The sequence below is a fragment of the Pseudomyrmex gracilis genome, unplaced genomic scaffold, assembly GCF_002006095.1.
Source record: "Pseudomyrmex gracilis isolate BER0280 unplaced genomic scaffold, ASM200609v1 scaffold_653, whole genome shotgun sequence".
NCBI classification, from domain to species: Eukaryota; Metazoa; Arthropoda; class Insecta; order Hymenoptera; family Formicidae; genus Pseudomyrmex; species Pseudomyrmex gracilis.
In genome coordinates, this window is record NW_018021237.1 from 23,693 (window position 1) to 40,428 (window position 16,736).

A 16,736-nucleotide genomic window follows, 5' to 3' on the forward strand; every position below is an offset into this window, starting at 1 on the left:
CTTTTTATATTCTAATCAGTATATATTCTTATCAATATTACTATTTAGAGGATTTTCCTCTTAAAATAAGAAACTCTTCTTGGCGCCTATTTTAGTATAAAATATACTTAAAGTAAGTGGGATATCCTCAAAACAAGAATACTATTTTTTCGGTGCGCGCATTCTAGTGTTGTCTGGAAAAACGTGAGCGTCGAGCGACGTATGTAGGTAGCGAGAGAGTTAAAGAACAAACATTTTTTCTCTTAGATTATTAGCTGCTGAAATGACAAAAGAACGTCAAAAATTAATTAACTTTTGTATTTTTTTAGATATATTTTTCTTAAAGAGAGAATAACATTAACGTAAACATTATTTTACATCTTAACGTATGTATATATATATATATATCTTAACGTATCTTCAATGAATCTCAAAAAATACATTAGAGAGAAAACGAATGTACAACAGACACGATTAAAAACCAGTCGATGAAAAATCGAGTTTTTTTTTTTTTCTCATTAACCGTCAAAAATCACGACAACTCCGGTGGTTGTTAATTAACGTTAGGCACAGATAGCTCTATGCTACTGTATGAGCAGCATATTCACTCTAAAACGTATTTGCACAAAGGTCATGTTACTTACTATCCCCATAATAATGTAATAAATTGATGTTTTTTTTTCTCAGACCTCTTTAAAGTCTCGATATTGCAACTTTGCATCGCGATAGAAATCATTCTCGGAATCATTTCAAACGATAAAACAACATTGCGAACGAAATTCGGGAGAGAAATCGCGTTTTTCGCTCGACGATGAAATAATAATTCTGAATTTCTTCTCCCCGATGCAAAGTTTATGCGACCCTGTCGTGAATAGATTCTTACGTTACAAATATTTCGAGATTAGATCTACTTTGCTTTGTTATCAATTTGTTCGAGAATCTCGTGTAAAAACTCCACGCGCCGTGTGACACACGGAATCACACAATCTTCCGATCAAAGAAACGCGTGTTATAAAAAAGTGTTTTAACAAAGAAGATGCAAAAAAAAAAGTAAAAAACAGAGTGAGAGCGACGAAGGAGCGCAACGTCACCGTCGCGCGAAAAACGTGCGCTTGATTCAATTGCGCGTTGGAATCAAGCAATTATGTTATTACTCTTAGAATCGAATATACAAAGTTCTCATGTGTGTCCACTCGATATGTTTGTGTCTATACATATGTAATCTATAATAATTACACGTATTACGTTCGACTTACTACTCTGAAATGTATTTGATACGATTTTTTTAGATCAGCGTCTTTGCTATCTGTAATTTCAAAAGATTGTCCATTAATTTTTCGTTAACTTGTACTTGTTTCTTTGCATCAGGTATCTGGATCAGATTGCGAGTACGCGCGCTGCGTCGAGTGACACATTTCGCGTGCGAAATTCATTGCTTCGTCATATCGAAATCGTTCGACTCTTCTCGTCAGTTAGTTGTGTGTGTGTGTGTGTGTCGCATTAGCCAAGCTATCGCATTAGCCAAGCTAACAAAAGTCGACAAAATCTACGAACTGGTTTTTAGGGACTCAGTTTCAGTCCTTTTCGACGGCAAAAGTCTTTTCGGCGGTTTAATTGTAAAATCAATCTACTACATAGATGTGTTACACACACGTATATACCTTTTCATAACGCACGCCTAATTGGTCCGCGATCGACGTTCAAAATTTTTCGAGTTGATTCTCGTGAAACGAAGTACACGTTGATGAAAACCGCCGAGTCGGTTTAAGCGTCTTAATTTTTTTTTTTTTATCTCAAAGAGAATAAAATTGCTTGTGTCGCAAATTAGTGACGCACGTGCGTGAAATATTTCATTTTTTTTTTTTTTTTGTCCAGTGACACAACGGCCGGTTACTATTGCGGCCCTTCTCCGTGGAGCAGAGTGAGAATAGCGTTTCTGAGAGCGAAGTTCGGGGTGAAAGAGGTGTCGTGCAACGGCTCGTTCGTCATCGGACTGGTGTACTTTCCGCACAGGAACCACTCGTTTATAGCCGCTCTTTCGTAAGTAAATCCGTCTGAAGATAATTAATTAGATTATTTTTTTGTTAACATAAAACCGTTGTCATTGTCGCGAACATCTCGCGACGCGTCTCTTTGACAAATAGATCTCTATCGTAATTGTTTTTTTTCTTACCAGAACACTGTACGGGTTCTTTCATTATCTCGTGTGTTATGGGACACAAAAATTCGTGCGGGATTTCGGACTCGTCTATATTTTCCATAGTGTTGCAATCTTCGCGCTTCAGCCAGTACAATTGCTTTTTCAGGGTCTGCATCGCCTGTAAAAAATGATATTTTTAACACAACAAGCTTAGTTTACGACCCAGATAAAAGGTATCTCGAATACCTCTTCGTCTTCTTCAATCTCCAATCGAGATATCAACTCGTTCTCCGACACGGACAACAAGTGTCGTCCAGTTAATCCCAGAGGAAGCACTTTTCTCAACAATCTCGACAGTCCGATGTCGTTCAACCACTTCAGGGTGTCGTGAACCTTCCAATCTGCAACCTAAAGCGACGAAAAAATATCATTCAACAAAGATAATTCAATATACGTATTGATACGTCATTCCGCAATATTTGTTCGTTTTAAAAACGTTACTGACTCTCTTCTTCTTGTTTCTCAGGCTGTCTATCAAATTACTTTGCGACACGAGTTGCTGAGGCACCTTCCAAACTAAGACGGTCTTATCCAACGCTCCTTAAGAAAAAAATTATTATATAAATTTTTATACAGAATATAAACTTTTTAACAAGAAATATATAAAGCCTTACGAGCCATTCGCAGGATGTTTGTGCGGAAACTGTGCGTGTACATATATATATATATATATATATACATGTAACGAATTCTACTTGTAAATTTTTACAAGTGAGTGTTTTTTTGAATTGAAATCTCAATTCTTAAATTCATACAGGATGCTGGATTTGCATCTCACATATGAAATCTCACATATGATTTTAAGAATTGAGATTTCTATCCAAAAAAACACTCAAAAATTTACAAGTAGAATTCGTTACATGTATATATATATATATATATATCAGAGAGAAACCTGAGAGCGGCCATCCTATTGTAATTTTTTACGACGGTTTCAGCCGCTGGTTTTAGCCGTATTTCCACAAAAGTGGAACTCAAAGGCCGTTCTACATTAAACGCAAGTCGCAGATCTCGTAGAACTGATCAATCACGTTGGTCGATTGGCTGATTTGACTCTGCAATTGGTCAATTCCACGAGATTTGCACTTGCGTTTAATGTAGAACGGCCTTTGAGTTCCACTTTTGTGGAAATACGGCTAAAACCAGCGGCTGAAACCGTCGTAAAAAATTACAATAGGATGGCCGCTCTCAGATTTCTCTCTGTATATATATGTACACGCACAGTTTCCACACAAACATTCTGCGAATGGCTCGTAAAGCCTTATATATTTCTTGTTGACAATTTCAACGAGCCTTAAGTCTTAATTGTTTATAAACTTTTTATACAAAGAGAAAGAATTACGACACTTCAAATAAATGTTCGTTAACCCTCAACGGACGGACATGGGTCGTTTTCGTCTGAAGCAAAATTACTTTTTGAAGAAAGTAATTTTCTTTGATGTCATATTTGCTAAAAATTATGAATTAAAACTTTTTTTTTCACTAAATTTAATGACGGTGTCTTAAAATAGACAGTTTAAAGAGTATATACACGTTGTTTCAGATTTTTTAGAAATATTTAATATTTTTAAAAAGCCCAAGACGAAAACGACCCATGTCCGGCGAATTAAGGTGCCGAAAAACACGCCGTCCGTTGAGGGTTAAACTTAAAAAAAAAAGTTATTCACACACACACACACCTGTAGCAAAGAGAGATGTGTCCTCGGAAAACGCGCAAGACGTGACGAGACTGTCGTGATCCTCCAACACGTACAGGCAGGTCCCGGAAAACTGAAAAAAAATTGCAATTGGACAAAAAAACTTCCTTCGAGAAAATATCAAGCGCGATCATCTTCTTGCGTGCTCACCACGCTCCATATGCGAGCTGTTCTGTCTGTCGCGACGCTACCCAAAACTTCTCCGTGAACGGGCGAGAAACGAACGCACATGACGTTTCCGCCGTGCCCGGTCAGTGACTTCTTTTCCTTGTAACGTGTTCCGGTATCGCTCGAACCAATGCTGTCCGAATCGGGCGGTGGTTCGTTCGAAGTAATAATCACGTGCCACAGCTTAACCAACGAGTCGTTGCCGCACGTGGCCAGTAGATACATCTGCTCGTCGACATTCATATCCGCGTCTCTCGCTGCAAAAAGCGAAACGATATTTATTATCGCTTGTATGCGATTATTTGTTTACGCGCGTGTGCAACCACACTAGCTTTTCTTTTACCGAGAATAACTCCGCAAGCAAGCGCGCGTAAAATAAATAAATAAAATTTCTTTTTTCTGTGCACATTATTACGTACTGCGCATTACGGAACTAGCGGTAGGGCTGAAATCGCATCCCTGCACGCCCAGATCGTGACTCGCGTCGCAAATCAACAACGCCTCGCTGCCGTTCTTCTCGTCCAGAGTGTCGAAGAGACGCCAAGTTCCCTCGTTGCACGCGGTCACCAGGTATCGAGAATCGTGGGTGAACGCGATGGCCGATATCGCGTCGGAATGACCCTCGAAAACGCTGTAACGTTGCCTAACGATTATCGTTAACTATCTACAAGCAAACAGCTAGCTTATTAGATATGCGAAATTGTGTCTCTTTTTTTTTTTTACTCAGACGCGGAATTTTTTTTTAATTTTCGCGCGGAAAATTAAGTTCAACACTAGAATTTTTACTACTCGTTTCCGTGAATGTGTGAAATAATTAAATTTCCCCGACATTCGATTTGTGTTCTAATTCCTGCTGTAAAACACATACTGCAATTGCTCCATCGTCTCGACGTCCCATAACGTTGTCTTCTCGTCGTCGCCGGCGGTGGCGATTTTCATGCCGTCCGGTGACCAGCGACACACGCGGATGCCCGTTCCCGAATTCACGAAGGAGGACTTCGCTTGGCCTCCGATCTGCGAAGAAAAGATACGAACATATATATAGTTAAAATTACTTTTACAAACTCCTGTGCTATTCCCCGATACAATAATTTTACCTCCGTATTCCAGACCAAAGTCGTTCCGTCGAGGGAACAGGAAGCGAGCATCGAGCCGCACGGACTAAATTCTACGTAGTTGACGCTGTAAGTGTGAGCGTCAAGCGGACTGAACGGCTTTTCCTGTATCTTAATCACCTCTTCCCCGTCTTCCTCATCCGTTTGCACACTCCAAATGCGCACCAATTTATCGCTAAAAGCGAAAAATCTCGTTACGTTCAATTCACAGTTACGTTTCGCGTCGATGTACAAGGTGTTTGAACAATTTCGAACACAGTCGAAATGTGAGGATCGGGTCAATTTGAACAGAAAAGTGGCAAAAATCTGTCTTTGTGTCAAAATTTTTTTCGGACACTCTGTATATAGTTTTTTTTTTTTTTTTATTTACCCCGATGCCGAGGCTAGAAGAGTATTTCCATGGAAGGCGACGCTGTTCACCGCTCCGTTGTGATCCTCCAGTCTTTGAATCAATCGCACTTCGTTCGCGTAAGTCTCGACGTTTCTCATCACATTGTGTTCGTGCATGGAAACCTATCACCGAAAAAATTGTATTCTTGTTTTGAGGATATCCCACTTACTTTAAGTATATTTTATACTAAAATAGGCGTCAAGAAGAGTTTCTTATTTTAAGAGGAAAATCCTCCAAATAGTAATATTGATAAGAATATATACTGATTAGAATATAAAAAGCCTCTATAGAAAAACATATATATCTCACTATCGAAAAAGACTATATTCTTTAATTAAGAATATATTCTTAAAAATAAAGAATATATTCTTAATTTCAGAAGAATATCATCTAAAATGTTTAAGAAGATTTTTTAAGTATAAAATCTACTTACAAGAATATGATTTTTTCGGTGTAAGTAATTTTTGAATCAAGTACAAGTTGACACAGGTATAAACAAGTAGCAATTTTATTAGTTTTACAAACTCTCAAACGCGATGCTTAAAAGTGATAAATTACTTTTTATAAAGTTACACCGAAAAAATTGTATTCTTGTTTTGAGGAGATATCCCACTTACTTTAAGTATATTTTATACTAAAATAGGCGCCAAGAAGAGTTTCTTATTTTAAGAGGAAAATTCTCTAAATAGTAATATTGATAAGAATATATATTGATTAGAATATAAAAAGCCTCTATAGAAAAACATATATATCTCACTATCGAAAAAGACTATATTCTTAAAGAATATATTCTTAATTTCAGAAGAATATCATCTAAAATCTTTAAGATTTTTTAAGTATAAAATCTTCTACTTACAAAAATATAATTTTTTTGGTATATATATATATACACGTACACCGAAAAAATTGTATTCTTGTTTTGAGGAGATATCCCACTTACTTTAAGTATATTTTATACTAAAATAGGCGNCAAGAAGAGTTTCTTATTTTAAGAGNAAAATNCTCTAAATAGTAATATTGATAAGAATATATACTGATTAGAATATAAAAAGCCTCTGTAGAAAAACATATATATCTCACTATCGAAAAAGACTATATTCTTAAACAAAGAATATATTCTTAATTTCAGAAGAATATCATATCTAAAATCTTTAAGAAGATTTTTTAAGTATAAAATCTTCTACTTACGAGAATATAATTTTTTCGGTGTATTAAATTCCGCGGAATATTGTTACTTGTTTTTACAGAGCGTATCATCACAATTCACGTTACTTACTCTTTCAGGATCGTTCACAAACCACTTCGTCCCGACGTTTCTCGAGAGTTCCGAGTCGACAGTCAGATTTCCCGCCAAATCCCACACTATCACCGATTTGTCGTTAGAACCTGCAATTACATCGATCAGCTTCTTCGTGCGGCGCGTATTGTTTTTTATTTAATTTGGTCGCGACGTAACAAAATATATCGCACCTGTTGCCAATAAGCTTCCGTCGCGCGAAAAAGCGCAGCAAGCGACGTATCTGTTATGACCGGAGATTATCGTCACGACCTTTCCTGAGCTCTGAAAATAGATTGGATGGAAATTATAGAAGGATTTCATCGAAACTGATCGCTGGTTTGAATTTTTCTTCGAGGCCAATTCTCTCACCGTTTCCCAAATTACTGCCGTTTTGTCGAGGCCACAACTGGCAATGTATAATCCGTTGCTGCTGAAACGGACGCAAGTTAAGGCACTGCTGTGCTTTTCCATCACTTTGCAAAGCTGTAAAGTGGCAGTAGACGGTTCGGCCTCGCACTTATTCTGACTCACCGTCACTTCCCACAGTTTCACATTGTGATCGTTGCCGCACGATACCAATTGATAAAGCTTGGTGTACGGCTCGTTACCTTGTATTGTATAAAAATTGTTATTTACGATAATTATGTATTCACGTTTACAATAACGTTCAGATAAACGTTTTGGTGCGTTTGATGTTACGCTTACATGTTACTTCTTGGAAATTCGAAAAGTCGCAGCAAACCACACCCATGTCGTGAGCGTCGTCGATCGAGGCGAGTTCCGTGACATTCTGATTGGCGGACGTACAGGTGTCAATCAGATCGGCAGTGGAGAACAACTTCAGAACACCCAGTGTGCACGAGGTGACCAACCAACTGGAGTCCGGCGAAAAGGATAAACTTTGCACAGCGCCCTCGTGCTTTTGAAAGCACCTGCGGAGGTAATGCGCGGCTCTTATATAACGATTCAATCAAAATGCAATTAAAAAAAAAATGAAAACGATTGAAAATATTAACTTAATAGATAGGTTTCATTCAAAATTCTCCGAGCTTGTATCAATTTTTGCTTCGAATCGGAAGATGACTGTGATTTTTCAAAAATATCTTGCCTGATCAAAGTGCGATGAACCAGATCCCAAATACAGACTTGACCGTTGTCGCCAGCGGTCGCGAGCAACGTCGAATCCGGCGAGAATCTGCAGACTCTCACCGCTTCGCCGCCCACTTGCACCATCGTGTGTATCTTCGTTCCCGTCTTGGATAGAAAAAATCAACTTTCACAAATAAAAATTGAAAATATAATTGATGACAATACTCTTTATATATACAGGCTGTTTACTCTGAAACGACTAATGACATAGTCTATACTTTCTTTACCGCGTACTTACCTTTCTGTTATAACAAGGCAATTACAAGACTATAGCGCTGTTTAACTTTGTTTACCTAACACACACGTCAATAAAAAATTCATTCGATTGTTGTATGGAAACTAACAATCGCGGCGGGGGTTTTGCCTCCTTAATTATCTTTCAATTTTGTGTTTCAGTAAACACCTACACGCAGGTTCCAAAGCAACGTGGTGCCGTCTATGCTGGAGGTGGCCAGCATGGTGGACTGCGGGCTGACCCTGACGGAGGTCACGCCGTACTTGTGGCCTGTCAGCGGCGAGAAGTAAGCCTCCACGTAGCCGCTGCCGGGCTGCCATTCCCAGACCCGGACGCGTTTGTCTCTGCGGAACACAAGCGTTAAAAGAGGGAGAGACGCGATCGCTTAAATACACAGAGAGAAACAGAGAGAGAGAGAGAGAGAGAGAGCTTGTTTCGTATTGTGGAATCTCGCGCAATATTGATAACCAATAAATAAATATTTTACCCGGATCCCGTCACCAGTACGCAATCACCGGCGAAGTCGACGCTGTTCACGTCGCTCTTGTACACCGTGAGAGTCTGCAAGGCTTGCACCTCGCCTATGGCAGTCATTTTGTTTTTTTCTTCAGAGATTAACGGGGGTTCTTAGCTGTAAAGACATGGTAAAGACAAAAGATTTGTATTATTAATAAAAAAAAAATTGCTCGCCGACGTCGTCGACTTTTATCCGAGAGAGAAACGACTATTACGTGGTGGACTTATCGTCGAAATATAGCTCGAGGTCGTATTTCGCTCTTTTAACGTAGCTATTTGAAACGATGACTTGACTCTCTACTTACGTTTATATAGAACTATCGATTAACATTCAAGGGTCCGTTACCGCACAATTACAGCAATTGGATAAATCCCACGCGTGTGTCTTTATATGTTTACATAAATTTAATCGACGTGAACGGTGATTATTAAAATCAACATTTTTTTTTTTTCGAATTGCAAGTACAATACTTCAAGCACTTAAGTAAAATTGGAATATCTCTCTCGTTTGAGGTGGCGGTCGGTCGTGTAACTGTCACAAGTAGCGCCTGTCGTAGACGACCGTGTATAAGTAGAGACGTCTCTATTACGTATTTAAACTGTTGTAACACGTTGTCGAATGAAAGTTTCTCGCCGCGTCTATACAACGACGTTCTCTTTCACCTATGCCCGTCGCGGGTCGCGCGCAGAACGAAATGTGTTTTACATACGCACGAGATTCTCTGACGGATATACCGAACCGTCGGAGCGCGTCATCGACAAATGCATTATTACCCGTCAGGTTTTAATGCCATCAAATTGTCATGATTTGTCGTAGATATTATGAAGATTGATATTGTATTCTCTTTTCCTCCCTCCCCCCCCGCGAAAGATTGCATTCTATTTTTCGCGGTCACGAGACGTTATATTTATCGAAGAAGAAGATAACGAGACAGAAGGTTGCGCGCCCGTGCAACCTTCGATTTTTTTTAAAACGTTCACGTGTGTGTGCACGCGTTTCTCAATAATACATGCCGAATCGAACTAACTTTTCCACAGGTGGGGAAACGTATCCTTAAGGTCGCGAACTAACATGAAGTTTCTAAAAGTTCAAGACACACAGGCCTTGGCATTGACCGTCGCGGGTTTTGACGAGCGTGTTCTATCCGCACGATCGATCTCACAGACCGAGGCGCATTAATTATTCTTTTTTCTTACAATCAACGGGGCAAAAAACGAGTCGCTTAGGGTTCGTTTTATTTGTTTTGCGAATCGGTCATCGTCACTCATCAGCTGCCCGATCTGATCGCAAACAAATCGTTTGTTTTTTTTTTTTTTATCGTTCGAAGCGCTGCCGCGAAATTAAAGGAATCGCGCGCGCGCGCGCGCGTGTGTGTGTGTCCATTAATAATATTTTCGCGCATCAATTATCACTTTACTTTCGTGCACACTTTCGCGTTTCGATATTATTTTGAGCCGAGCGGCACTCTGGAATCGCGATTAATCGTCGACAAAGGCGTTGTAATGGAGTTTTAAGTGTGATAATTTTTTTTTTCCTCACTACACGTTGGGGGAACAGAAATGTGTCGGGCGATGTGTAGGCATCGGCGAGAATTCCGAACGCTGACGTGTATGTAAAAGCCCCGACGTGTATAAAAGAGTTATCGATTCGCGTATTTATCCGTTTCTACTATCTACGAATGAACGCAAACATTATTATGCGATTGCTATCGCGACTAAGAAGAAACAAGTTTTTCATCTCGATAAGGAGATACATTTGCGCTTCGCGCGAATATAATTAACAATCAGATAGAAGCGGTTCCATTAGTAGCACCAATACAACAACAAAAACGATGCTTTTGTGATAAAACGTCGGGATGTGCAATGAATAAAATAAATTGCTCGCATATATACAGATAACAAAAAAAAGGGTTAATGCCGTTTTGTTCAGTTTGTGCGTTAATAATATTGTAATCGAGAAGAATAAATTTTGCATTACATTTATTTTCAGAAAAACCGATTAAATATTTGTGCGCCACATGTGTAAATGTGTGCGTGTGTGTGCGTGTGTACAACAACAGTACAAATTATATGATGCATAAAAGATTAGTATTGATTCGGATATTCTGATTCCACACGCACAAAGTGTTATAAACCACAAACTTTACATCGTTACAAATTTTATATATATATATAAAAAAAAATACGAATAACAAAAAAGAGATAAAAATGAGAAAATTTAATCAGAGGTGTTGCTTCAAGTTCTTAATATCAATCAATATTTCTATAATTAGCGTTGTGTTATATACATCTATATTGTACGTACACATAATCAATTTTTTTCATTTAAAGAACCTCGCACGCCGGAAGGTGCGAAAAAATGTTTTCAATAAAAAATATCAACATATTTCCATACATTACAAAAAAACATTTCCTAGCTTGAAAATAGCCACCTAACATAACAAGTCATCCATTACATTTTAGCGTGGGATGTTGTGTTATATTATTTAATCGGCCACTAACAAGCCATCCATTACATCTTCGCGTGGGATGCCGTCGTATTATTTAATCGGCTGCTAAATATATATATATATATATGTATATATATATACATATATATCAAGCCAATGAACTTTGTAAACGGTTGTCTGACACAAGTCAAATCAAGATGCAATCAAAGCAAGTGCAAATTAACGCCGCACATATCTTCGCTAAATTACCGATAAATTATGATTTGTTTTTTTTTTTTTTTTAACACATCTCTGTACGTGTGTGTTACACATTTCGCAAAGGTTTGTATATTTCGTGCTTCGAGATAATTATTATTTCTCTACCGTTTTTGTACTCACTTGTAGTAAAGGCACATGTTCCAGACACTAGACTGCTCTCGCGGTTTCGTTGTTCTATCAGCGAACGTGCGCGCGGCACATGATTTTGCGTTCGTGATTACGAGTCGTGGCTACGAGTCGCGTAGTAATGTCACATTATTTATCACGACCAACATAGTCCTCACGCCGACGATCCATCTCGAACGGAACATCCCACAGAGGGCACCTGTCGCAACGAAGTTAAATGCTCTAAACGCATGTCCATCCGCCGCTCAGATCGATATTACACATGCGTGATGTATACGTGCGGGATACAAATTCAAACGATAGACGCGATGCGTTCGCCGCGAGATGTGGATGTTGACTGTCTTTTGCACAGCTGCCAAGCAAGATATTTTTAAATTGTATGCCTATACATATATATATATATATATATATATATATATATATATATATTTGATGGAGCTCGTATGTTATTATATTTAGTCGAGAAAGCAACAAAAAGAGAGAAAGAGATAAAAGAAGAATACTAATCTATTTAATGTTTTAATATAACAATTTACTGACATTTATACATCGCTTTTCTTTAGTTGAAATATATATATATATATATATATATATATATGTACAGACAAATAAACTCTAATTAAAAACATCAGAGAAATTATAACTTAAATAAAATAGTAGATGTTTATTGGTTGAGAAATTGTCATCTTATGCATACGTAGCTATGCCATTCTGTATATACTGTCTCTTAAACGCGTTACTGTCACGCGATAAATACCAGACACTTAGTTCACCTCTGCGTTGCAAATCGACTATTTTGTTTTTTTGCGTCTCGCGGAAGAACAAACAGCCGCGATACGATTTCAGCGTGAAGTCGTTGATTACCTTTATTAGCGAGAAATATTACTTATGTGTATTATTACAAATGTAAGATTCTTTGCGGCGCACGCGTACCGTACATCGATCAATCGCAAGAAATGCGCGACAATTTGCACGTAGTTCTACTACGTGTCGCGCGACTATCCGGCGCTATTGCAAGTATATTTTACGCGCAATATTTTACATCTTGCCTTATCGAATCGACATAATACGATATATATCAAATATACAAAGTAAGCGGCGCGAAAAAGAAGCACCAATGATTTCGGAAAATCGAAACTATCGATAAACTAATATCAATATTAACACACACATTTTTTAAGAAGTCAAAAAAGAGAAAAACTTACTGAAAATATAATTATCATTTTGTATTTATAATTACACATACGCACACAAACACACATATGAAAATAAAATTACATAGAAACATTATAAAATGCTAAAATGTATTACGTTTACAATTCTTACTTGATATAACCAGTGTTTTCCGTTATCTAGATAAAATTATCTAGATGTTCATCTAGATGTCATAATTATTTTATTTTGTCTTTATCTAAATAATTAAAATATATGACATCTTTATCTGTATCTCAGATATAAGAAAAGTAGTATCTTTTGTAAATTATCTAAGATAATCAGTACGCACTCTGAATGTGACTTTTCAGTACAAGATAACAAATAATTGTACCTCAAAGAAATCGTTTATCCGATAGCACATTTGGAAAACTATCGTTTTTAAAAACAAAAACCTTATAATATATTTACATATTAACCTTATATATAGAATAAATGTACCTTACTTATTATATACTTATAATATGCTTATGATACTCAAATGTATATTATATTAAATATAATGTATATCAAAATATACGCTTATTTTCTATAGATTTTCTTGAAATGTAGTATTTAATTTCCTAACTTCTTTAATAACTTAAAATTATCTAGATAAAAATCTCAACTAAATCATCTTTTATCTAGATATGATCAAATCGGATTATCTTTATCTTATCTGAGATACATACACATACACATACGTACATATACATACGTATATGTTTTATCTAATCTGTATCTAGATTATTTCAAATTATCTAAGCGCAACACTGGATATAACATATGAAAATTTCAAACATATGAAACAGATGAAAACATATAACATATGAAATGTATCAAACGTAAATGTCGTTACGTTACCAGGTGTAAATGCTAGGTTTTTACATAAGATTTCTCCTTTACATAAAAATGCCTTCTACGCACACTTTCTGCGAAGAAACATAATAATTACGACTCAAAAGTTATACATGCATACCAACATATTCTTCTACCGATATAATGTACTATGAATAATATAAAAATATACAAAACAATCTCAAAACATACACACATACGTCCTTAAAAGCCAATATGTGTTTATTGTTGCGCTTCATACAATAGCAGTATTGCTACCTCTACAGTCTTTCTTTGTATCTCCTTGGATAACCGTCGACCGTTACTTATCTATTAAACGATCATTTTTCACAGTATTTTACACAATTTTACTGTGAAACTAGTGACTTGTTTTTGTACAAATTTGCTGCCAAATAGATATATCTAGCTCACTTCTTCTTTGAATTTACGTAAGTTTTATGATTACTTATACTTAAAAAAATGATTTGTCTTAATACTAATTATCTTTATCTAAAATACTAAAACGTTATTGTACTTTCTTTACAAACAGATCACTTCTTTTCTACTATTTTATCTTCAAAATTCGAATATCTATACTACTTGCTACTTTATTACTTTTAACATATAATTTCCATAATGCAAAGCGACAATATAACTACACCTGAATTGATAACACAAGTATTTGTAAGTTGGAAGCAAAACTTTTACAAGTCTTAAAAAATATATCAAATATCTGCTGCAAGTTTAACAAGATCACACTTCTATCGAAACAAGATAAAATAAATCAGTGTACAGTAAATAGTTTGAACGTAAAGAACGTTGTAAAAGAAAAAGTAAAAAAAAAGTTTATCTCATTACTCCTAAGTTATTAATTCATAATAGTACCGTATTACACATGTTACATACAAACATTAACAAAATAAATTATCTGTTTAAGATAAATTCACTCTCCTCGACAAGTACACAAGATGCTTTACAACATGACGAAACATGTATTTTATTATGTGATGAATGTAACGAATCATTTAACAGCATAAGTCATTTACAAATGCACAAACAGCATATGCATATGTATAAAGAAGATTTTATATGTAAGGTAAGAAGTAAAGAAGCACCTTATTATATCTGTTACATACAAATATTAACAAAATAAAGTATCTGTTGAAGATGAATTCACTACCCTCGACAAGTACACAAGATGTTTTACAACATGATGAAACATATACTTTTCTATGTGATGAATGTAACGAATCATGTTACAGCATAAGTCATTTACAAATGCACAAACAGCTTATGCATAATTATAAAGAAGAAGATTTTATATGTAAGGTAAAAAGTAAAAAAGCATCTTATTATATCTGTTACATACAAACATTAACAAAATAAAGTATCTGTTCAAGATGAATTCACTACCCTCGACAAGTACACAAGATGTTTTACAACATGATGAAACACGTATTTTAATATGTGATGAATGTAACGAATCATTTACCAGCATAAGTTATTTACAAATGCATAAACTGTACATGCATAAGTATAAAGAAGAAGAATTTATATGTAAGGTAAGAGATGAAGAAACATTTATGTTGTAAAAAAAAAACAATATTTTAGACTATTAGTAAATACATTATATTACTCGACAGTAGCAAAATATAAAAAGAGAACGTTACCAAGTTTAGTGAAGATAGTGAGAGTAAGATATTATTTATTTTTTTCAAGATATGTACCGCGAAATTCAGGAGCTTAACTCACTTAAAAAATCATACTTTAGTTCACTTAAGCGAAGGATATCTCTGTCATAAATGTAAAAGATACTTCAAAACCACGCGAACTTTTAAAAACCACATCAAGAACATTCACGAAGAAAGAAAATTTATATGTATGGTAATACATGAAAACGCGAATGTGTATTCAGCGAAATCTATTTACATTAATAAAACATTATATTGATTTATATTAGCAGTATGAAAACAAAATATTCTAAGAAGACTTAGAATATTGACAATTACAAAAATATATTTTTTTAAGATATGCTACAAGACATTTTCTACGGCATACTTTCTTAACAGACATAACATGATTCATGTAACCGAGAAACCTTATTTGTGTGAAAAGTGTAATGTAACTTTTAAGGTAAAATCAAATTTATATGTGCACAAAAAACGCGTGCATGAAAAAAAACGTTTTACGTGTAAGGTAATAAATGAATATTTCTTTAAAGTAAATTGGTAACAATATTATTAGATACTGGCAGTCTAGAGCAGTATTAAATGACACGTTAGCACTTACTTTTGATAAGAATAACAAAACATAATTTTTTTTTTTTCAAGATATGTCTCATGAAGTATGCATTTCATAGTGAACTAAAACGACATGAAGTAAATCATTTATATCATAAGTGACACATCTTATTTGTGTGATGCATATAAAAAAAGCAAGGTACCTGTAGCTTTTCACAATAAACTGGTGCATGAAGAAAAGAATTTTACATGACGTGAGTGGTATAAAGACATATTTGTTTCAGGGATACATTTTAACCATAGTATCAAATATCGATTAAATTAACAGTGTCAATATAAAACAATAAAAGTTACTTATTATATAAGGCTAACGTTATGGTATTCGTTTTGTATAGAGCTGCAACGCGCGTTGCTAAATTACATCATGTGACATACACCATCACACAGCTAGACACTCAAGATGTAATTAACTTCATATAGTTACAAATAGAAACATACATACAGGTCAAAACTTATAAAAACGCGGTCCATAAAGAAGAATTTTCTACGTGAAATATGAGTGTACTTAATACATTTTTGTGAAGAAATAACAATTACACCGTCCTACAAAAATAGAATAGTGTTTGAGGATCCTGAATGAACAAAATGTTTTTCGATAGATTTGTGATCGCGGAAAAACGAATTCGTCGGCTTACCACGTCAGATGTCCGAGAAAATTAGAAGTAAATGTGCAAACATTGGTGGTATTAGCTATAGTTATCATTATTTTGCGGTCAAACTACAGTTGTTTGCAATGTTACGCCATATTAAAGCGCTAGTTTTTATCTACAATATAAATTTATATTTATTACAGTACGATTTATATATAGTGTATGTATTATTTATATATTAATACATGTATATTA

At 35.6% G+C, this 16,736-nt stretch overlaps 1 protein-coding gene across 2 annotated transcripts; it reads right to left on the minus strand.

Moving 5' to 3' along the window:
• Window positions 1-1,756: 1,756 nt before the first annotated feature.
• Window positions 1,757-11,877, minus strand: LOC109861235 (WD repeat, SAM and U-box domain-containing protein 1-like). 2 transcript variants are annotated; one of them, XM_020440789.1, is made up of 18 exons: window positions 11,558-11,877; window positions 8,701-8,844; window positions 8,386-8,557; window positions 7,938-8,083; window positions 7,535-7,761; window positions 7,199-7,437; window positions 7,021-7,111; window positions 6,827-6,936; window positions 5,530-5,672; window positions 5,142-5,334; window positions 4,913-5,058; window positions 4,464-4,675; window positions 4,027-4,301; window positions 3,859-3,949; window positions 2,625-2,719; window positions 2,366-2,527; window positions 2,153-2,297; window positions 1,757-2,033 (listed from the first exon to the last, which is right to left on the minus strand). In XM_020440789.1, the coding sequence occupies exons 2-18, from the start codon at window positions 8,805-8,807 to the stop codon at window positions 1,873-1,875; spliced, it is 2,715 nt and encodes a 904-aa protein (XP_020296378.1). In that variant the 5' UTR covers window positions 8,808-8,844; window positions 11,558-11,877; the 3' UTR covers window positions 1,757-1,872. The 2 variants fall into 2 exon arrangements, with proteins under 2 accessions (XP_020296378.1, XP_020296377.1); XM_020440788.1 differs by having other exon boundaries at window positions 4,464-4,687.
• Between the last annotated feature and the right edge of the window lie 4,859 nt (window positions 11,878-16,736).